This window comes from Bacillus rossius (assembly GCF_032445375.1).
Source record: "Bacillus rossius redtenbacheri isolate Brsri chromosome 4 unlocalized genomic scaffold, Brsri_v3 Brsri_v3_scf4_1, whole genome shotgun sequence".
NCBI classification, from domain to species: domain Eukaryota; kingdom Metazoa; phylum Arthropoda; class Insecta; order Phasmatodea; family Bacillidae; genus Bacillus; species Bacillus rossius.
The window spans coordinates 27,196,646-27,222,235 of NW_026962010.1; the positions used below are offsets into that span (position 1 = coordinate 27,196,646).

A 25,590-nucleotide genomic window follows, 5' to 3' on the forward strand; every position below is an offset into this window, starting at 1 on the left:
TTCCTGTTTACATGCTTCTAAAATGCGCGGAGGACAAACCAGGGAAACCACACTAGCCTTAAAGGCGCTAAAAGTAAGCGGAGATGTAATCGCTTCCGTGAGTAAAGGTAAGAAGGCATCACCGCATTTCCCCAAATATGCCTTCAAGAAATCAGACTCACCTACTAACTTTAACTTGTGTACTCGAGCCGCTTCATGAAGCTGAGACAGAACCAGTTGTGGGGAACTACCTTCTAACCTAGGTAATCCCTTTAAAGCATTAAGGAAAACCTTTTGATCTAGGCTAGAGGGAGCATGAGTCTCGGTAGAGGCGGAAGAAGGAGCTGTGGGAGTGTCTATATTGGCCCTTAAATGATTTATTATTTTAACTCTAAATTCTTTCACTGTTTCGGACTCATCAAACTCTATTTCATTTTCATTCAAATAATCAATAAGATCACTACGTTTTAAAGTATATACCCAACCTACAGGGGCCGCAGAAGTTGCCATGTCTCCCGAGTGCGCACACCACCAAAAATAATAAAAATCCTGATCCTAACTCCTTACACCTCCGCTATAATTGCTCTTAAGGAGCAGAGTGGCGCAGCTTGAACCATACTGTGCGCAAGGTAAGTTCAAAACGTCACAGCATCCTTCAAGCTGAACCAGCCAAGGATGACTTAAAGAAAAAGATCGTAAAAGTAACAAGTTTCTTAAGAATGCAGGAGGTGTAGGGGAAAAACTCGGCGCACCATCTACAGAAGAGCCCAAGTTCAATGCAAGACTAATTTTTTATTCTCGTTAGTAACAATAACAAATATATGAACCGATGTTCAAGCATAACAAAGATTTAAAAGATAATACATAAGTGGTATACTATACAACTTGTAATACTTTACACAATACAGACAAAAAGTCAGGTGGTGACGCAATCGGTAAACGATATTTTAACTATAACAGCCTACTTTAACCAGTGACCTGCAGTCAAACCAGCTATGCAAAGATTTGAAACAAAATGACAACACACTATAAATATTTACGGCGAGCGAGCCATATGGTCATGGGCGAAGGGAGAACAACTGATAAAGAACGTGGCCAACGAAAGAAAAGGAAAAATGACAAACACAACTCTAAATTAACAAGCCACTACAAACACAATAAACAAACAAACTTCGTTAAAGTTCCAATTTACTCACGCCCATGACCACGGCTTCGACGTCACCAAGTGCACAAGTGCACACACCAAACGTCAAGGCAGACTGCAGGTAGCGACACAGCTAATAGCGTGTTTATATACAAGTTAACTAGGGGCGGAGTAAGCACACAGGGGAGAGGGGAAGGAAGAGGGGAACTAGCCCGAACCGTCCAGACTGAACTGGCTTGACCGAGCACACACCAGCGGAGGGGAGGCAAGGAGGGGCAGGGGAGGTGAGAAGGAAATCACCACACACACAGCGAGCGCAGTCACGTATCAGCCGGCGGACAGTGAGGAGACGTGAGTAGACACGTAGCAGCCGGCGGACAGGTGAGACATGCGTAAGCACGGCTCAAATTGGTAAATAGAACATTTTTTTCTCTTTGAAAAAAGAAAGCCCTCAATTAATTTAGCCTTTGAAACCGTTTAAACTTTTTGGTTTACTAAACTTCATAGGGATATAATGTGAACAAATGATTTTCTCGAGCAATAATTTATTAGAGAAAAGTAATACTTTCTGTGATTTCACAAGACAATTATTAACATATTTTATTCTTGTTCACCTCCACGTGAAGTGTGTTATTATGTTGAGGAAATTAAATTCTTGCAAAACAAAACAAAATGACTCTTGTAGACACAACTGTTATGAGTTACGCATGATGACCCTGCCGTATGGTGTATGTAATTTTTTACAATGTAATTTACGTCAAATAACGCAAAGTAAATAATTTGTGACGCTGAAATTCACGATTAGGTATAAAGTTGCAACAATAAAATTCTACCTTCAACCGTACACATGTAAGAAACACAAAGGTTTAACGAACACTTAAGTGTGTGCCCTATCCAACATGAAAATATAAAATATTGTTTGGCGTTTTTCCCATTACGTTTACATACTTTCAAATTTACCAATACACAAAAACATGTAACAGTCATGATAATTACGTTAGGACTGTAGTAAAAATGGAAAATGATTGTGCTAATGTTTCATTTTAGGATTTTTATTATTAACAATAATAAATTGAAAGTATTTACATTATCAGTGTAAATGAAATGAGAACAATGGCGTGGTTCAAATATCAACACAAATAGGTTTTTTCCCCCCTTATATTGTTTGGCGCATCAATATATGTGTTTTTCAACACCAAAATCTTGCAAACGTGTAAATGTGTAATAATTTTCGTTTTAATAAGATGTGATTATTTTCCTAACCTACTGAAAGAATTTCATCACAACCTAGTAATACACTACGCATAAGTAATATTTAATCTTGAAAGTTGAGGCAGAATAATATTTTTAGCAGTAATTTACTTCAATGTACGCATATTTTAATGTACGTATTACTTGATAAGGTTATTTTAATAATGACATAGTAGGTACACTGTGGTTACTGATATTGATTGATAAAAACAGGTTCTAATGACATTTTTTTTAAGATGTCTTGAATGGATTTTGAAAAGTGGTTACGACAAACTTCTGGAACTATCAGACAACAAACTTAGAAACCGTGTGATATGCGCTGATCATTTTGAAGTGAACCAATTCAAAAATGAACTTAAGAAGTCATTAAATTATTTTGTCGTTCCTCGAATGTTCACACCATGCAAATCCTCGCCACTAACTGAACAAAGCTTCAACACATAGGAGACTGCTTCCAGTCCTTGTTTTTTTGACACTCCATGAAGAACATATTTCAGAAGCTGACCCCCAAATAAATCAGTCACATGATAAATGACAGATAATGTGAAAGAAAATAGTAAACTGAAAAAACTTAAACACTAATAATAAGTATGATGATGCTACATGAGTGAACCATTGTTTTTCAACTAAATATATTTGTATAAGTAGTACGTGTGTGTGGTGGTTTGCAATATGTTCTACGCGTTCGTTGACATTTAATATCTTAATTTTTCTGATAGTGGTTTACTTCAAATATGACAAATTACAGCTGCTAAATCACTCATTCGCAGTATTATTAGTTGTTACTGTAATTGTTGGACATAGTAATAGGGATGACCCATTTGTTTATAACAATGAAAATAATAACGTAAGATGTTTGGAGATTCATGTGTCATAAAAAATAATCCGTACAAAACTTTAGAGTTCAGTGATTCGCGGCGTTTTTGTTTTGATATTCACCGTGTGTTTTTACTATAAACACCACAAAATCCCAACTAGTAGATATTTTATTTACCATGCACTATTTATTGTGTCAATAACACCCACAAACGTTTTCATGTATCAACGAAATACCAAAAATAAATAAACACGTTTCCCATCATACCATAGACAAGCATGCTAATGTATATTGTTTACGCCGGATCAGGCGAGAAAATAAAATAACAATTAACTAACACAAATTCGCCACAGGCGTATCACGTCAGTCACTACGTCATATTCTCTGCCAGCACGAAACGGGAAGCGACAACCGACGTCACACGCCAAAGGTTGTATAACTATTGTCACGAACTGCCATATACACCTTACACTAAAGGAAAAAAAATCACTTTCTACTTCACATCTATGCTAGCATATTTAATAGTTCCGAAATCTGCTACATGGGCTGAAAGAGTAAAAATGTACAAATGTACAATGAAAAAATGTAAACAGTCAGTCATCTTGCTGACTTCCGCTATTGTGACCAAATTGTGACATTACATATTGTTCCCTAGCACCCTAGAATTTTATCTCGATGGTCAAAGCTTGGCGCGTGGAGTGACCGTCCCGTCGGTGTGTTTTCAAATACTTTATAATGGTATGTTATTTTCGTACAGCGTGCGGGGTAGAAACCTGCAAATGTTTGTAAGGCAGCCGGAAAGGAGGGGATCAGGGGAATGAACAAACCGGTTTTGTCGCTGACGCTAGGATGGGGGGGTGCGGGGGAAAGACAGTGGTCGACAGTGCTGCGCTCTAACGTGCAAATAACAACCTAAGACGATACAAGACGTTACGGCAGCGCACTGCAGCGGTGAAGTTCCCAAGCTGCTCATTTTACGCTACTGAAAAACGTAGAGTAAATCCTATCCGTTCGCGACTTCTATACAATATATATATTCAAAGGTCCTACTGAGAACGGACAAACTATAATACCAGTCTCTGTATCACTGCCGCTCACAATACATGGCTTGCTGTTTGATGCATGCCAAGCTGCCCTGCCCTCAGATAAACCCAGAAAAACACGTTTTTAAATTTTTTCTCAAAAATTTTTACAAAACAAGGAGGGGGGCTTATACATGGGCGGGGCCTTTACACGAGTAAATATGGTATATGATTTACATGCAGAATTAATTTAATTGCTACTGCATTGGTAGGTGTTTTTTCTGTACATTTATCTGTTCCTATTACAAATAAATCTCATAGCTGTTTTATCCCATTATCTATTTAGTTATATCCTAAACTGGCTTTTGTTAACGTGTGAAAGGAACTGAATGTGGTAGCAGTATTGAAGCATGTCAAGTGCAGAGCTGTGTGTGGTGACGGAGGTGAGACCGCTGTGTTCCAGCACGGCGAGGTGACGGCGCTGATCCTGTCTGCGAAGAAGAAGGGCAGTGCGCTGGTGGAGTACAGCACCATGCAGGCTGCGGTCAGTGGCTCCGTCTGTTCTAACTGCCGTTGTGCTGTTGGTGCACATGTAGTTTACACAGATTTGAGTATCAGTTTTGGAAAGCTACAGGAAAGCTGTCACAGATAACATTCCTTTAAATCTTTCTTCAGATAAATTTATTTAATTCATTTTTATTTTATTACTTTTTAAGCCATACATTTTTAGTATTTTTTACACTAAAAGTAATAATAGCAACAAAATGTGTCGAAACATCTTGCTCTTCAGTAGTGACATCATGAATATTTTAACCTTACTACTTTTTCATATTGTTGTTGAGCCAATAATGCACTTAAATGTTATATATAGCAATAAAAATTAGTTAAAAAATAGTTATAATCTGGTAAGGAGTTTATCTGAAGGATTTCCGTTTATTATTCCGAGTTAAAGTTTTGAGGTTGCGAAGGTTGAGTGGCCAGATTACGCACACACCATGATGTACGGGTGTGATTGCCAGCTGAGGTGACTTTAGATCTTCACATGGTGATGCTCTATACATAAAACCTTTAGTTCTCATCTGTAGGGATGCTATTTAAAGATGTATTGTTTGTGTTTTTTTTAGGGAAAATTTATGTTTGGAAGTACCATTAAAATAAAATACAGTTTAACCTGTCACATCCGGACCTGTGATGTCCGGATCCTCCCATATCTGGACATATCTCCAAGCTAATGTCTCAATTTTGGTTTGTGAAATTTGTGTGCGAGGTAGTGTGCCAGATGAGAGGGATGAAAAAGTGAAAGGTGCAGCTGGAATGTTGTTTGCGCGCCTAGTCTATTCTGAGCGGGGTTGCGGCCTTGACTTGGTCAATGCCTCTTTCCCGGAAACTCCTTCCTTTATTCTCAACCTCGGCTGCCATCTGCTTGCTACCCTCAGTCTTTGTTTTTGTTTTAAAGTGTCATTTTGTTTTGCAAGTGAGTTTCTGAACTGTATGTCAGAAGTGTTTGCTGCTGTTATAGCTATTATTAACTGGTATAACTGTACATATTTCATAGTTGATATTTTTTATTGTTGATATTCTTTATCATTGATTTTTGCTAAAATGGCGGAGGAAAGAAAGAAAACTGTTGTGACAATGGATGAAAAGTTTTGTGCTCTAAGATGATTGCTGCTGACCTGGGAGCACGAACGAGGCTGTGAGTGACTGGATATACAGTAGAACCTCGATGATACGTTCCCGTTTCATTCATTTTCCTGTGTCATACGTCAATTAATTTTGGTCCTGCCGAAAGTACTATATTTACAAAGGTTTTCTTTCCCGGAACATACACTTATAAAATCATTAATTTCCCGTTTCATACGTTTTTACGAAGCGGAAAAGTCCTAAAATTCACAATTTTTTTTGTTATATTCCTCCTGATAAAATATGTTTTAATCAGGGCTAGATTTTAAGGAATATTTTAACCTGCCCAACGGACAGGTGTAATCGAAAATTTGCCTGTCCACCATCCAATTTGCCTCTCCGCTGTTTTACCCAAATAAAAAAAATTTCAAAGTCACTGAAAAAGTGAGAAAAAAGGATTTTTGCTATATTTTGCACCTATTTTTATCACACACTTAACATCCTTATTTAATCATCATTTTCAGACGAGTCACTGTCTGAGTCACTGCACAAATTACTTGGCTGATTCTGTCTTGAACATCTTCGATAAGGAGGCTGAAAGGGTCGACGTTTTCTCTGAACATTATGATACCAGAGATTTATTGCTGGTGCTGGATCAAACTCACTTTCAGAAGGTGACTGTATTTGAACACGCATGAGGGCAGACAGTGTATCATCATTTAGACAGTTTCGCCAGTCTGTCTTTATAGACTTCATGAGCGAGAACCCTCGCTCACAATCTGCAGTGTGAGCTGGCAGGGATAGCACAAGATCAATGAGAGAGAGTACATTTTCATACTCAGTGTGGTATTTGAGATTGATATCACTCCAATTTGCTTTGGTTACTGGATTATACAGCTGGTAAACTGTGGTCTTTAGACTTGTCCATTCCAACTCAATCATTTCACACTTTACTCCATTATTCACAAGGGAGGGAGAAAAAAAGTGTATCAACCTAACGATGCAAGTGTCACCAAACTCTGGCTGAATGCTTGTAGGCCACGTTTTAAAACTACACAAATTTGTAGCTGTCAGTAATTCTCAGAGTCCAGTTTTTTTATCTCCAAGGCGAGATTCTAAATTTTCAACAATTGCATTTAAAACAGCTGTTTTCGTGGGTGTCTGCATAGGAGCTCCTTTCAACTGCTTAACTTCATCTTCAATTAATTTGTTGCATGCACGGAGATGAAAGCCATCTTTGTCACATAGCTTCTGCAACATGGTGATAGTATCACACAGTGACTTTTGTGTTTCTGCTACAGTCAAATAAGGATGTTGCAAAAGTTGTGAAAAGTAACTCAAAATGGAGGTTACATCGCAAAAGAAGTGAATATACTGAAAAAATTCCAAACTGTTCAGTGCATCTTCAATAAATTTGCATGAACCAGCAGTTGATGCATTACACGTTGATTCCTGGCGTAAATTTTCTGCAGTGAGGATAAGTGCAGGAACAATCTTGAGCATATTTGTCAAGGCTCGTTTGGTGTGAGAAACCCAATGAGTGCCTCCAACTCTGGTAGGTACGCAGAACTTGATTCTCAGAGTTTCACAATATTTTGTCAAGATCGCTCGGTGCACTGGACTGTGGTGGAAGAATGCATATAATTTCTTCAAGAAATTTTCCACTTTGAGATTCAATGGTGTTTCAGAAAGTGCAGCCTTCAATGCGAGTTCAAGACGGTGTGCTAGACAATGTATGGCAACCACATTGGGCTGAATTGATTGCTTCAATTTGGTACTAACTCCATTATGCAATCCTCGAATCACTGCTGCACCATCACTTGCAAAGCCTACCAAATGCAGCTTTAAATCTGAAATGGTGAACCCACAATACTCATTTAAAACACACAATATGCAGTCATAAATCAGGGCTGCATTAGGCCTTTCTACATGTTTAACACCTACAAACTTACAATGTATTACCCCTTTAACAGCAAACCTTACATAAACAATGACCTGTTCTTGTACAGCACTGTCTGTAGACTCATCACACATTACTGAAATATATGGTGCACTTCTTAAGTTATTTTCCAATTCCTGGCGTTCTATTTCTGCAATGGAACCCAGAAATTCTTTGTACTTCTTGTCAGTGCGGTAAGTATTACCAACATCCAGGCCTTTCTTTGTGTCAAGTATACACTGCCAAACAAAGTCTGTGAAAGGTTTAGCCAGGGCATGAGACGTACGAAACAGTATTTCCAGTTTAGTGAAAACATCCTTTTGAATACTTTGTAAGGTCATCTCTGCTTTGGATTGTCCAGGTTTTGTCAGTATTGCGTCTTCCATATCTTGAGACTTGTTGTGGGCACTGCTTGTAGCATGCGACGTTAGGTTTTCCTTGCGAAAACTTGAGCAGCCCGTAACAAAAACTGATCCAGATGATTTTGAATGCGTTTCGCAGACTTTGCAAAACATTTGTTTGGTTTCTGTGTCGTAACGAAGCCAAAGAAACTCGGAACACCAAGACGTTAAAAAGGTACGGGACGGGGCGATTTTGTGATATTTAACATTATATTCTGACTTGTCCTCGTCCGTTTTTCTTTTCTTTTCTGGTGGTTTTGAAGCACCCGTAATGAATTTCCATATTGTGTAACACAGTTAATTAAATACTTAAACAATCGCCATGACAAGATAAACTGTAAAAGATTACAGTGTCCTCTGTAAACAAGTAATGTTTATTGTTTGATGCAACAGTTGACAGGTGAAGCAGTCTCAGTCACTGCGGCCACTGTCAGCTGCATCTGGAGTACGCCGTGAAATGTTAACCACGCGAAAACGCTTTTCTGTTAACTGTTAAAGTAGAGCAAGGAATTAGTAAAGTCGTGATTTATAAAGACAATAAAACAAAAAAAAATATATTTTGAAAGTATACAACGGTAAAATACGTAATTGTTGGCTTCACTGCAACAAATTTAATATTAAAACATGGCAACAAAAACAATCATCATCGGTGTGAGACGTTTTGCATCTCTAGCATACGAATACGTCTATGTTACGTGAATCTAGACGTCAACGTAAGATTTTAAAAATTATGATTCAGAAGATTTCAGCATGGTTTGTACATAAACTACTTTTTTTCCCCACGGTAGGGGAGAGGGGGGCACATGTGGACATGGGGTAGTTGTGGACAGTTCAGATTTCCCGCCTTTATTTTTATTAAATGTTACTGTGGCTTCTATTCACAGTTGGCACTACTGCACACTATGTTTACATGAAATTTCAACCTGTTGAGATCTGTTGTTTGTTTTCTATTGCTGAATAATCAGATTTACTCATGAAAGGTAAGTTTTCAGAACTTTATATCTTGGGAAAATACAAATATTGTATGCATTTATATATTTACAATTATTTGCCTGATGAAAGAGTGTAATTTTATCTAACTGTTAAAATAAACAATGAAATTCAGATCATAATCTAAATGCACTTTTTATTTTCATGTTTGTTTAAAGTGGTGCTGGGGCACATGTGTACAGTGCACAGGGGGCACATGTGGACATGTGGACATGTGGACACTGTCCACATGTGCCCCATCCTATAAATTTTCCATTTTTAGGTTATGTAGCCTTATGAAAACCACTTTGAATGGTAGATTACTATGTCCTTATCATATTATTTTGATGTGCATGTGTACTACCACAAAGTGTCCGTACAGACATTTAATTCTTATTTAAATTTATTTTCAGTATTATTTATATACTTTCCTATTGTTTGAATTAACCTTCTCTCGTGTCAATGTATTTTTACGAGCACGCTATTGTTGATTTACCTCAACTTGAAAAACACTATAGGTCTAACCTGAAAACAAGAACTTATAATATTTTGAACACTATTATTATGAACTTATTTTTCCTATGTATTGTTGAAAGTCCTACTGATTTTTCATGTATGTTTCATCCTGTTCACATTTTTTTTTTAATTTGGAATTTTATTGTTTTTCGAGATATTACTTACCTGTGATTTAACACTATTGTTGTGACCGAAGGCCATGAGATGCTGCTCTGGATCTCCCAGACAGGGTCTTCACGGGATTCGGCAGCACCGGAACAGGAAGTAGATTAGAAATTAAGAAAGAAGTTTTTTTCTGGCGTTACCACGTATAGGCTGAGGCCTAACGCCTTGGTGATTTACAATCTATAAAATATGGTTTTCTTGTTATTGTTGCTTATATGGTGTAATGTAAAATTGTGCATCTCGACCCAGACATCGACAGTGAGTAAAGTTGTTCTGGAACTAAGGAAATTATTTTAGATGAAAATTGACTTAAGTTTCACTAGTAAAGGTACGCCATAAGCAAATAGCTTCGCCATTGTACTAAGCAAGGGGCTTATAGCAAAAGTGATTTTACGCCCGCGTTAATTGTTGAACTGTACCGTCACGTAAACTTTGTAACCTTAAACATTATTTGGAACGAAGATCAAATATTTTTGGCTGTTTTTAAAGAGAAGTACGTTTTCCGAACACTCAGTGGTCCTTCAGATCGATTAACAATTGCTTCTACTGAGTAATGCCGTGTGCCTTAAGTAACTATTATTTTCTGTTTTCGTTATAACTATCTCTTTGAATTTAAACTGTATTAAAGTATCTACAAACATTTGTAATTTATCTGTGCCTCCGTATCTCCCAATGAGTTTAGCTGCAATTAGACTCCAGAAGGGATTGATCACATGTAAATTTTAAATATTCAAAATAATTATAATATATATATATATTTTTTTTTTGCTCAGAAATAAAGCCTGTAAAGTATAATAAATTTTCTACTAATCCTCAACTACGTCATACACCAAAGAGAATTGTAAACTTAATGTAAGATTTTCATGTTTATTAATCTTAATACGGTTTAAATAAGATTTTGAAGGTTTTCAGTAATAATTGTTTGGTTCTGTGTGTCAGTGTTTTGTTGTTAGTGAAAGTGTTTGCTGTGTTTTGCCTCCTGTTTATAGTCATTTTATATATCTACCATTTCCACCTTCAAAACTATATTTTCATCCAGACGGCTCTTAATTTTAACTAATAAATTTTCCACCATTAAATATTTTTGTTTCTCTCATCATAATTATCTTGTTATTTCTTTTTCTAACTGCATTCCTACCAGTATACTATAGTCTAGGGTTCCATAGCATACTGACCATATCATTTACAGTTTATCAGCAACAGGAGTCATTTGTTGTTGGCTCATTTATTTTAATGTATTTAGTGTTCAAGGGTTTTAGTACAAATTAGTTTTAAATATGTCAACGAGTCATCAACACCACAGATTAAACATTTTCTTCACCCCTGTGGTATCACCCACCATACTCAAGTATTAATTCTGTAAGCTGAAGTATAAGGTTAAGTTACGAGCTCAGAAAATAAATAAAAGAATATACATAGAAGGAGGAGTGGGGACTGCCCACATGATTATTATATTAATTTTTATATTTCTTTTCAGTGAATAAAAATGGTACGAACATATAAACGAAAAACCAGCCGTGCAGAAATTCCTGAAGATAACATATCAAAAGCAATTAAAGAAATATTAGGTGGTGCTTCTATCCGATCAGCAGCTGCAAAGTATGATCTAACAAAATCAATGCTACACAAAAGAATGTCAAAAATGAAAGCAAGTAGTGAAAACAGTGAAATTTGTGTAAGTGTACCAGGAACTACTTCACATAAAAATAAAGAAAAAATACAACCCTATAATTCAAAATACACGAGCAGGCAAATATTTACAAAAGAAGAGGAAGCTATGTTAGAAGAGTACCTTATTCAGTCGTCTAAAATGCAGTTTGGGCTCACATATCTTCAAATTAGAGAATTTGCATATTCTTATGCTGTTAGCTATGTCGTCCTCTACCGAGCAACTGGACAACACAGAAAATGGCCGGGACTGACTGGATGAAGTCATTTATGAAACGTCATCCTGCTTTATCTCTTCGTAAACCAGAGTCGACCAGTATTGGCAGAAATATCAGTTTTAATCAATATAATATTAGTTCATTTTTTGACAATTTAGATAAGGTGTTATACAAACACAAATTTAGTAGCAGCAGGATCATCAATGTTGATGAAAGTGGAATCAGCACTGTCTTACCAGCTCCTAAAGTGGTTGCTCCAACTGGCTGCAAGCAAGTGGGCCAAACAGTGTCTGGTGAGAGGGGTGAGCAAGTTACTTTTGTGGGAATAGTTTCAGCGGCAGGCGAAGCTTTCCCTCCAGTGTACATATTTCCTAGAGTTCGTTTCAAGGAAGCATTCCTCACAGGATCTCCTCCAGGTAGCATCGGCTTGGCAATCCAAAATGGATGGATGACAAGAGACGGTTTTCTGCAGGTTATGAAACACATTCAAGAGGTCACTGCAGCTTCCAAAGAAAATCCAATTCTGGTTCTTCTTGACAATCATGACTCTCACACAAGTCTTGATTTAGTTGTATTCTGTAGAGAGAATGGAATAGTTCTATTAACATTCCCTCCACATTGCACCCACCGAATCCAGCCCCTTGATATAGCAGTTTTTGGTCCTATTAAGTCTAGGTGCAAGACTGCATTCAATTCCTGGATGGCTTCTAATCCCGGAAAGCCGATTACAATTTACAACATTGGTTATTTGAGTGCAAAACCCTTCATTGAATCATTCTCACAAAATAACATTTGTGCTGGTTTTGAGAAGTCAGGAATTTTTCCTCTGAATAGGGATGTTTTTACTGACGAAGATTTCATGCCTTCTAATGTTACCGAGATACACATGGTTAGTATTTCTACTGATGGTAATTTAGAAAAATCAACCATTCCTGGGCCTTCAAGTAGGCTTGATCTTGCTTCAATTGAGTCGGACATTCAGTCGTCCACGTCAAGTATGAGATTTTCTCCAGATCCTACTTCAATTGAGTCAAGCACAGCGACTTGTTCTTCTCATCCAGACAATAATCCGGGCTTCGTGAAAGCTATTCATCCATCCACTTCAAATCAGTGCTATAATGTTTCTGATTCTGTTTCAACAGCATCAAACGAGAACTGTAGGTCTACTTTATCTCAACTGAACAGCGGAACTAGAAGGTCTGTACAAACATTGTCACCAGAAATGGTAAGACCATTCCCAAAGGCAGACAGACAAAAACCAAAAAATTGTAAGAGAAAAAGAAAATCTACAGTATTGACTGATACGCCGGAAAAAATTAGACTTGAAGAAGAATTCCTACGCCTACAGGAAAAAGACAAGGGCAAGTCAAGAACTACTAAGAAAAGATGCAGTAAAAATAATCAAACCATCAAAACTAATTTTCCTAGCAGTGTAGGCCTACTTAGATCAAAACTTAAATCAAATGAAAATGACTCTACTGACTCTGATACCACAACATTTGACAGCACCAGCGAAAATGAAATTGACAATGACGTTATGGATTCAGCTGGATGTTCGGGTGAAATTAAAGTGAATGACTATGTTATAGTAATATTTCAGTCTAAAAAAATGGTTAAACATTATGTTGGTCAAGTTGACGAGAAAATAGATGAGAATAGTTTTGAAATTAACTTTTTAAAACGGAAAAGTGATGGAAAATTTGTTTTCCCAAATGAAGTTGACAAAAGTGAAGTGCTTATAAAGGACGTTGTCATGAAATTGCCAAAACCAAGAATGGGTTTAATTGGTGGCACAATGCGAGCAAGTGGCTTTCTAACTTTTTCAATTGACACTGAGAGCTACAACTTGGGTTAAGAATAGCAATGAAAAACCATTTTGAATTGTAGATTACTATTTCCTTATCATATTATTTTGATGTGCATGATTATTATTTTGTTTATTAGTGCAGTTGTAGTTAAGACTGTAGGCATAAATGGAATTAACTTGAACTCAATATGCAAATATAATATTATTATACAATTTTAATTTATATTTTTGCTAAATTAAAAATCTAATAATACTTAGTTAATAAATTCCATGCCAAAGTGTAATTTTATTGCAAGTGGTCAGTCACTCAAATCAGCGTCCACAACTGCCACATTTGTCCACAAGATCCCCAGCATGGGGTACATGTGGACAAAACACTCAGTTTGACAAAATAAATTCTCAGTAACAAAGTATGTAATTATAAGTGTAATCTGAGTAGGTGAGGCCAAGTTAACACACTTACAGTACTGTCCACTGCAACTAATGCATTATTTAATTAATAGTAGAAAAAATTTGCTTATTGCCATATTATTATTGAGTCAAATCTGTCCACATGTACCCCCCTCTCCCCTATACAATAGCCAGAACTGTTTCTAACATGACGATTCATTTCCTCACACATCTAAGAGAACGAAGTGTTAAAAATATGTCAAAAACACTACGTAAGTTATACAGGACTAGTGCTCCTTAAAGAAAACACTCCTGCGAGTAATGCAATTTATCAGCTTCGTGGCAACATCATCTGGTTTCCATTTTATAGTTTTTCGAACATGACCATTTATAACCAAACACTACTTATTGTTCGAAGTGTTAAAAAAATGTCAAAAACACTACGTACGTTATACAGGACTAGTGCTCCTTAAAGAACACACTCCTGCGAGTAATGCAAAGTCTCAGCTTCGTAGCAACATCATCTGGTTTCCATTTTATAGTGTTTCGAACTTACCATTTATAACCATACACTACTCATTGTTCGAAGTGTTAAAAAAAATTCAAAAACAATACATACTTTATACAGGACTAGTGCTCTTTAAAGATCACATTCCTGCGAGAAATGCATAGTATCAGATTCGTGCCATAATCATCTGGTATCAATTTTATAGTTATTCGTACTTGACCGTTTATAACCATACACATCTCAGAGTTCGAAGTGCTAAACGAATGCCAAAAACACTACATACGTTATACAGAACTAATGCTCCTTAAAGAACACACTCCTGCGAGTAATGCAAAGTATCTGCGTCATGGCAACATTATCTGGTTTCAATTATATAGTGTTTCTAACATACGATTCATTTCCTCACACATCTAAGAGAAAGAAGTGTTAAAAAAATGTCAAAAACACTACGTACATTATACAGGACTAGTGCTCCTTAAAGAACACACTTCTGCGAGTAATGCATAGTATCAGTTTCATGGCAACATCATCTGGTTTCCATTTTATAGTGTATCTAACATGACGATTCACTACCTTACACATCTAAGAGAACGAAGTGTTAAAAAAATGTAAAAATCAGTACGTATGTTATACAGGACTAGTGCTCCTTAAAGAACACACTCCTGCGAGTAATGCAAATATCAGTTTCGTGGCAACATCATCTGGTTTCCATTTTATAATGTTTCGAACTTAAACATATAATACCATACACATCTCAATGTTCGAAGTGTTAAAAAAATGTCATGAACACTAGGTACATACGTTATACCGGACTAGTGCTCCTTAAAGAACACATTCCTCCGAGTAATGCGAAGTATCAGCTTCGTGGCGACATCATCTGGATTTCATTATTTAGTGTTTCTAACATGACGATTCATTACCTCACCCTAATAAGAGAACGAAGTGTTAAAAAAATGTAAAAAACACTACGTACGTTATACAGGACTAGTGCTCCTTAAAGAACACACTCCTGCCAGTAATGCAAAGTATCAACTTTATGGCAACATCATCTGGTTTCCATTTTATAGTGTTTTTAACATGACAATTTATTACCTCACACATCAAAGAGAACAAAGTGTTAAAAACATGTAAAAAACACTATGTACGTTATACAGGACTAGTGCTCCTTACAGTACACACTCCTGCGAGTAATGCAAAGTATCAGCTTTGTAGCAACATTATCTGGTTTCCATTTTGTAGTGTTTCGTACTTGACCATTTATAACCATACACTACTCATTGTTCGTAATGTTAAAAAAATTTCAAAAACAATAGGTACGTCATACAGGACTAGTGCTCCTTAAAGAACAGACTGCTGCAGGTAATGCAAAGTCACAGGTTCATGGCAACATCACCTGGTTTCCATTTTAATGTGTTTCGAACTTACCATTTATAACAATACACTACTAATTGATCGAAGTGTTAAAAAAAATAAAAAAAAATGCATACGTTATACAGGACTAGTGCTCTTAAAGAACACACTCCTGCGAGAAATGCATGGTATCAGATTCGTGGCAAAATCATCTGCTTTCCATTAAATAGTGTTTCTAACATGACGATTCATTACCTCACCCATCTAAGAGAACAAAGTTTTAAAAAAATGTCAAAAACTCTACCTACGTTTTACAGGACTAGTGCTCCTTAAAGAACACACTCCTGCGAGTAATGCAAAGTATCAGCTTTATGGCAACATCATCGGGTTTCCATTTTATAGTGTTTCGTACTTGACCATTTATAACCATTCTCTACTCATTGTTCGAAATGTTAAAAAAATTCTCAAAAACAAAACGTACGTTATACAGGACTAATGCTCTTTAAAGAACACACTCCTGCGAGAAATGCATGGTATCAGATTTGTGGCTAAATCATCTGGTTTCCATTATATAGTGTTTCTAACATGACGATTCATTACCTCACCCATCTAAGAGAACGAAGTGTTAAAAAAATGTAAAAAACACTACGTTCGTTATACAGGACTAGTGCCCCTTATAGAACACAATCCTGCGAGTAATGCATAGTATCTGCTTCATGTCAACATCATCTGGTTTCAATTATATAGTGTTTCTAACATGACGATTCATTACCCCATACATCTAACAGAACGAAGTGTTAAAGAAATGTAAACACTACGTACGTTATACAGGACTAGTGCACCTTAAAGAATACACTCCTGCGAGTAATGAAAACTATCAGATTCGTGTCAACATCATCTGGTTTCCATTTTATAGTCTTTCGTACTTGACCATTTATAACCATACACATCTCAGAGTTCGAAGTGCTAAACGAATGCCAAAAACACTACGTACGTTATACAGGACTAGTGCTCCTTAAAGAACACACTCCTCCGCGTAATGCAAAGTTCAGCTTCATGGCAACATCATCTGGTTTCCATTATATAGTGTTTCTAACATGACGATTCATTACCTAACCCTAATAAGAGGACAAAGTGTTAAAAAAATTTCAAAAACACTACGTACGTTATACAGAACTAGTGCTCCTTAAAGAACACACTCATGCAAGTAACGCAAAGTATCAGCTTCGTGGCAACATCATCTGGTGTCCTTTTATAGTGTTTCGAACATGACCATTTATAACCATATACATCTCATAGTTCGAAGTGCTAAAAAATGCCAAAAACACTATGTACGTTATACAGGACTAGTGCTCCTTAAAGAACACACTCCTGTGAATAATGCAAAGTATCAGATTCGTGGAAACATCATCTGGTTTCCATTTTATAGTCTTTCGTACTTGACCATGTATAACCATACACATCTCAGATTTCGAAGTGCTAAACGAATGCCAAAAACACTACGTATGTTATACAGGACTAGTGCTCCTTAAAGAACACACTCCTGCGAGTAATGCAAATTTCAGTTTCATGGCAACATCATCTGGTTTCCATTATATAGTGTTTCTAACATGACGATTCATTACCTCACACATCTAAGAGAACAAAGTAAAAAAAAAATGTCAAAAACACTACTTACGTTATACAGGACTACTGCTCCTTAAAGAACACACTCATGCCAGTAATGCAAAGTATCAGCTTCGTGGCAATATAATCTGGTTTCCATTTTATAGATTTTCGAATTTGACCATTTATAACCATACACTACTCAAAGTTCGAGTGTTAAAAAAAATTCAAAAACAAACATACGTTATACACGACTAGTGCTCTTTAAAGAACACACTCCTACGAATAATGCAAAGTATCAGATTCGTGGAAACATCATCTGGTTTCCATTTTTTAGTCTTTCGAACTTACCATTTATTACAATACACTACTTATTGATCGAAGTGTTAAAAAAATTGTCAAAAACAAACATACGTTATACAGGACTAGTGCTCTTTAAAGAACACACTCCTGCGAATAATGCAAAGTATCAGATTCGTGGAAACATCATCTGGTTTCCATTTTTTAGTCTTTCGAACTTACCATTTATTACAATACACTACTTATTGATCGAAGTGTTAAAAAAATTGTCAAAAACACTACGTACATTATAAAGGACAAGTGCTCGTTAAAGAACACACTCCTGCGAGTAATGCAAATTAACAGATTCGTGGCAACATCATTGAGTTTCCATTTTATAGTCTTTAGTACTTGACCATTTATAACCATACGCATCTCAGAGTTCAAAGTGCTAAATGAATGCCAAAAACACTACGTACATTATACAGGACAAGTGCTCCTTAAAGAACACACTCCTGCGAGTAATGCAAAGTATCTGCTTTATGGCAACATTATCTGGTTTCAGTTATATAGTGTTTCAAACATGACGATTCATTACCTCACACATCTAAGAGAACGAAGTGTTTTAAAAATGTCAGAAACACTACGTACGTTATACAGGACTAGTGCTCTTTAAAGATCACACTCCTACGAGTAATGCAAAGTATCAGATTCGTGTCAACATCATCTGGTTTACATTTTGTAGTCTTTCGTACTTGACCATTTATAACCATACACATCTCGGAGTTCGAGTGTTAAATTAATGCCAAAAACACTACGAACGTTATACAGGACTAGTGCTCCTTAAAGAACACACTCCTGCGAGTAATGCAAAGTATCTGCTTTATGGCAACATCATCTGGTTTCAATTATATAGTGTTTCTAACATGACGATTCATTACCTCACACATCTAAGAGAAGGAAGTGTTTAATAAATGTCAAAAACACTACGTACGTTATACAGGACTAGTGATCTTTAAAGATCACACTCCTGCGAGTAATGCAAACTATCAGCTTCGTGACAACATCATCTGGTTTCCATTTTATAGTGTTTCGAAATTACCATTTATAACAATACACTACTCATTGTTCGAGGTGTTAAAAAAATTTCAAAAACAATAGGTACGTTATACAGGAATAGTGCTCTTTAAAGAACACACTCCTGCAAGAAACGCATGGTATCAGTTTCGTGGCAAAATCATCTAGTTTCCATTTTATAGTCTTTCGTACTTGACCATTTATAACCATACACATCTCAGAGTTCGAAGTGCTAAACGAATGTCACAAAACACTACGTACGTTATACAGGACTAGTGCTCCTTAAAGAACACACTCCTGCGAGTAACGCCAAGTATCAGGTTCATGGCAACATCATCTGGTTTCCATTATATAGTGGTTCTAACCTGATGATTCATTACCTCACACATCAAAGAGAACGAAGTGTTAAAAAAATGTAAAGAACACTACGTACGTTATACAGGACTAGTGCTCCTTAAAGAACACACTCCTGCGAGTAATGCAAAGTATCTGCTTTATGGCAACATCATCTGGTTTCAATTATATAGTGTTTCTAACATGACGATTCATTACCTCACACATCTAAGAGAAGGAAGTGTTTAATAAATGTCAAAAACACTACGTACGTTATACAGGACTAGTGATCTTTAAAGATCACACTCCTGCGAGTAATGCAAACTATCAGCTTCTTGACAACATCATCTGGTTTCCATTTTATAGTGTTTCGAACTTACCATTTATAACAATACACTACTCATTGTTCGAGGTGTTAAAAAAATTTCAAAAACAATAGATACGTTATACAGGACTAGTGCTCTTTAAAGAACACACTCCTGCAAGAAACGCATGGTATCAGTTTCGTGGCAAAATCATCTAGTTTCCATTTTATAGTCTTTCGTACTTGACCATTTATAACCATACACATCTCAGAGTTCGAAGTGCTAAACGAATGTCACAAAACACTACGTACGTTATACAGGACTAGTGCTCCTTAAAGAACACACTCCTCGAGTAACGCCAAGTATCAGGTTCATGGCAACATCATCTGGTTTCCATTATATAGTGGTTCTAACATGACGATTCATTACCTTACACATCAAAGAGAACGAAGTGTTAAAAAAATGTAAAGAACACTACGTACGTTATACAGGACTAGTGCTCCTTAAAGAACACACTCCTGCGAGTAATGCAAAGTATCTGCTTTATGGCAACATCATCTGGTTTCAATTATATAGTGTTTCTAACATGACGATTCATTACCTCACACATCTTAGAGAAGGAAGTGTTTAATAAATGTCAAAAACACTACGTACGTTATACAGGACTAGTGATCTTTAAAGATCACACTCCTGCGAGTAATGCAAACTATCAGCTTCGTGACAACATCATCTGGTTTCCATTTTATAGAGTTTCGAACTTACCATTTATAACAATACACTACTCATTGTTAGAGGTGTTAAAAAAATTTCAAAAACAATAGGTACGTTATACAGGACTAGTGCTCTTTAAAGAACACACTCCTGCAAGAAACGCATGGTATCAGTTTCGTGGCAAAATCATCTAGTTTCCATTTTATAGTCTTTCGTACTTGACCATTTATAACCATACACATCTCAGAGTTCGAAGTGCTAATCGTATGGCAAAAACACTACTTACGTTATACAGGACTAGTGATCTTTAAAGATCACACTCCTGCGAGTAATGCAAAGTATCTGCTTCATGACTATATGATCTGGTTTCAATTATATAGAGTTTTTAACATGACGATTCATTACCTCACACATCTAAGAGAACGAAGTGTTTAATAAATGTCAAAAACACTACGTACGTTATACAAGACTATTGCTCCTTAAAGAAAACACTCCTGTGAGTAATGCAAACTATCATATACGTTACAACATCATCTGGTTTCCATTTTATAGTCTTTCGTACTTGACCATTTATAACCATACACATCTTAGAGTTCGAAGTGCTAAACGAATGCCAAAAACACTAAGTTCTTTATTCAGGACTAGTGCTCCTTAAAGAACACACTCCTGTGAGTAATTATCAAAGTTCAGCTTCAATTCAACATCATCTAGTTTTTATTATATAGTGTTTCTAACATGACGATTCATTACCTCACACATCTAAAAAAACAAAGTATTAAAAAAATGTCAAAACTACTACGTACGTTATACAGGACTAGTGCTCCTTAAAGAACAACTCCAGCAAGTAATGAAAAGTATCAGCTTCGTGGCAACATCATCTGGTTTCCATTTTATAGTGTTTCGAACTTGACCATTTATAACCATACACTACTTATTGTTCGAAGTGTTAAAAAAATGCCAATAACTCTACGTACGTTATACAGGACTAGTGCTCCTTAAAGAACACACTCCTGCAATTAATGCAAAGTCTCAGCTTTGTGGCAACATAATCTGTTTTCCATTTTATAGTGTTTCGAACTTACCATTTATAACCATACACTACTCATTGTTCGAAGTGTTAATAAAAATTCAAAAACAATACATACTTTATACAGGACTAGTGCTCTTTAAAGATCACACTCCTGCGAGAAATGCATAGTATCAGATTCGTGCCATAATCATCTGGTATCAATTTTATAGTTATTAGTACTTGACCGTTTATAACCATACATATCTCAGAGTTCGAAGTGCTAAACGAATGCCAAAAACACTACATACGTTATACAGAACTAATGCTCCTTAAAGAACACACTCCTGCGAGTAATGCAAAGTATCTGCGTCATGGCAACATCATCTGGTTTCAATTATATAGTGTTTCTAACATACGATTCATTTCCTCACACATCTAAGAGAAAGAAGTGTTAAAAAAATGTCAAAAACACTACGTACATTATACAGGACTAGTGCTCCTTACAGAACACACACCTGCGAGTAATGCAATGTATCAGCTTCGTGGCAACATTATCTGGTTTCCATTTTATAGTGTTTCGTACTTGACCATTTACAGTTATACACTACTCATTGTTCTAAATGTTAAATAAATTTCAAAAACAATAGGGACATTATACAGGACTAGTGATCCTTAAAGAACACACTCCTGCGAGTAATGAAAACTATCAGCTTCGTGGCAATATCACCAATTTTACATTTTATAGTGTTTCGAACTTTACCATTTATAACCATGCACTACTCATTGTTCGAAGTTTTAAAAAAATATCAAAAACTCTACATACGTTATACAGGACTAGTGCTCCTTAAAGAACACACTCCAACGAGTAATGCAAAGTATCAGCTTCGTGGCAACATCATCTGGTTTCCTTTTTATAGTGTTTTGTACTTACCATTTATAACCATATACATCTCAGAGTTCGAAGTGCTAAAGAATGCCAAAAACACTACGTACGTTATACAGGTTTACTACTCCTTAAAGAACACACTCCTGGGAGTAATGCAAAGAACCAGATTCGTGAAAATTTCATCTGGTTTCCTTTTTATAGTCTTTCATACTCGACCATTTATAACCATACACATCTCAGAGTTCGAAGTGCTAAACGAATGCCAATAACTCTACGTACGTTATACAGGACTAGTGCTCCTTAACGAAACACTTATGCGAGTAATGCATTGTATTAGCTTCGTGGCAACATCATCTGGTTTCCATTTTATAGTGTTTCGAACATGACCATTTATAACCATATACATCTCATAGTTCGAAGTGCTAAAAAATGCCAAAAACACTATGTACGTTATACAGGACTAGTGCTCCTTAAAGAACACACTCCTGTGAATAATGCAAAGTATCAGATTCGTGGAAACATCATCTGGTTTCCATTTTATAGTCTTTCGTACTTGACCATTTATAACCATACACATCTCAGATTTCGAAGTGCTAAACGAATGCCAAAAACACTACGTATGTTATACAGGACTAGTGCTCCTTAAAGAACACACTCCTGCGAGTAATGCAAATTTCAGTTTCATGGCAACATCATCTGGTTTCCATTATATAGTGTTTCTAACATGACGATTCATTACCTCACACATCTAAGAGAACAAAGTAAAAAAAAAATGTCAAAAACACTACTTACGTTATACAGGACTACTGCTCCTTAAAGAACACACTCATGCCAGTAATGCAAAGTATCAGCTTCGTGGCAATATAATCTAGTTTCCATTTTATAGATTTTCGAATTTGACCATTTATAACCATACACTACTCAAAGTTCGAGTGTTAAAAAAAATTCAAAAACAAACATACGTTATACACGACTAGTGCTCTTTAAAGAACACACTCCTGCGAATAATGCAAAGTATCAGATTCGTGGAAACATCATCTGGTTTCCATTTTTTAGTCTTTCAAACTTACCATTTATTACAATACACTACTTATTGATCGAAGTGTTAAAAAAATTGTCAAAAACACTACGTACATTATAAAGGACAAGTGCTCGTTAAAGAACACACTCCTGCGAGTAATGCAAATTATCAGATTCGTGGCAACATCATTGAGTTTCCATTTTATAGTCTTTAGTACTTGACCATTTATAACCATACGCATCTCAGAGTTCAAAGTGCTAAATGAATGCCAAAAACACTACGTACATTATACAGGACAAGTGCTCCTTAAAGAACACACTCCTGCGAGTAATGCAAAGTATCTGCTTTATGGCAACATTATCTGGTTTCAGTTATATAGTGTTTCAAACATGACGATTCATTACCTCACACATCTAAGAGAACGAAGTGTTTTAAAAATGTCAGAAACACTACGTACGTTATACAGGACTAGTGCTCTTTAAAGATCACACTCCTACGAGTAATGCAAAGTATCAGATTCGTGTCAACATCATCTGGTTTACATTTTGTAGTCTTTCGTACTTGACCATTTATAACCATACACATCTCGGAGTTCGAGTGTTAAATTAATGCCAAAAACACTACGAACGTTATACAGGACTAGTGCTCCTTAAAGAACACACTCCTGCGAGTAATGCAAAGTATCTGCTTTATGGCAACATCATCTGGTTTCAATTATATAGTGTTTCTAACATGACGATTCATTACCTCACACATCTAAGAGAAGGAAGTGTTTAATAAATGTCAAAAACACTACGTACGTTATACAGGACTAGTGATCTTTAAAGATCACACTCCTGCGAGTAATGCAAACTATCAGCTTCGTGACAACATCATCTGGTTTCCATTTTATAGTGTTTCGAACTTACCATTTATAACAATACACTACTCATTGTTCGAGGTGTTAAAAAAATTTCAAAAACAATAGGTACGTTATACAGGAATAGTGCTCTTTAAAGAACACACTCCTGCAAGAAACGCATGGTATCAGTTTCGTGGCAAAATCATCTAGTTTCCATTTTATAGTCTTTCGTACTTGACCATTTATAACCATACACATCTCAGAGTTCGAAGTGCTAAACGAATGTCACAAAACACTACGTACGTTATACAGGACTAGTGCTCCTTAAAGAACACACTCCTGCGAGTAACGCCAAGTATCAGGTTCATGGCAACATCATCTGGTTTCCATTATATAGTGGTTCTAACCTGATGATTCATTACCTCACACATCAAAGAGAACGAAGTGTTAAAAAAATGTAAAGAACACTACGTACGTTATACAGGACTAGTGCTCCTTAAAGAACACACTCCTGCGAGTAATGCAAAGTATCTGCTTTATGGCAACATCATCTGGTTTCAATTATATAGTGTTTCTAACATGACGATTCATTACCTCACACATCTAAGAGAAGGAAGTGTTTAATAAATGTCAAAAACACTACGTACGTTATACAGGACTAGTGATCTTTAAAGATCACACTCCTGCGAGTAATGCAAACTATCAGCTTCGTGACAACATCATCTGGTTTCCATTTTATAGAGTTTCGAACTTACCATTTATAACAATACACTACTCATTGTTAGAGGTGTTAAAAAAATTTCAAAAACAATAGGTACGTTATACAGGACTAGTGCTCTTTAAAGAACACACTCCTGCAAGAAACGCATGGTATCAGTTTCGTGGCAAAATCATCTAGTTTCCATTTTATAGTCTTTCGTACTTGACCATTTATAACCATACACATCTCAGAGTTCGAAGTGCTAATCGTATGGCAAAAACACTACGTACGTTATACAGGACTAGTGATCTTTAAAGATCACACTCCTGCGAGTAATGCAAAGTATCTGCTTCATGACTATATTATCTGGTTTCAATTATATAGAGTTTTTAACATGACGATTCATTACCTCACACATCTAAGAGAACGAAGTGTTTAATAAATGTCAAAAACACTACGTACGTTATACAAGACTATTGCTCCTTAAAGAAAACACTCCTGTGAGTAATGCAAACTATCATATACGTTACAACATCATCTGGTTTCCATTTTATAGTCTTTCGTACTTGACCATTTATAACCATACACATCTTAGAGTTCGAAGTGCTAAACGAATGCCAAAAACACTAAGTTCTTTATTCAGGACTAGTGCTCCTTAAAGAACACACTCCTGTGAGTAATTATCAAAGTTCAGCTTCAATTCAACATCATCTAGTTTTTATTATATAGTGTTTCTAACATGACGATTCATTACCTCACACATCTAAAAAAACAAAGTATTAAAAAAATGTCAAAACTACTACGTACGTTATACAGGACTAGTGCTCCTTAAAGAACAACTCCAGCAAGTAATGAAAAGTATCAGCTTCTTGGCAACATCATCTGGTTTCCATTTTATAGTGTTTCGAACTTACCATTTATAACCATACACTACTCATTGTTCGAAGTGTTAATAAAAATTCAAAAACAATACATACTTTATACAGGACTAGTGCTCTTTAAAGATCACACTCCTGCGAGAAATGCATAGTATCAGATTCGTGCCATAATCATCTG

The 25,590-nt window shown here is 36.1% G+C and overlaps 1 protein-coding gene across 6 annotated transcripts in view; it reads left to right on the top strand.

Annotated features, from left to right (window-relative positions):
- Positions 1–25,590, top strand: part of LOC134541497 (dnaJ homolog subfamily C member 17-like) — a 210,725-nt gene that overhangs the window by 137,328 nt on the left and 47,807 nt on the right. For 5 of the 6 annotated variants that reach the window (XM_063384987.1, XM_063384992.1, XM_063384991.1 and 2 more), the window contains one exon: positions 4,677–4,757. In XM_063384987.1, coding sequence (XP_063241057.1) covers positions 4,677–4,757 — 81 coding nt within the window. Of the gene's footprint in view, positions 1–4,676; positions 4,760–25,590 lie in introns of those variants that run through there. The other variant, XR_010076645.1, reaches the window with a different exon arrangement.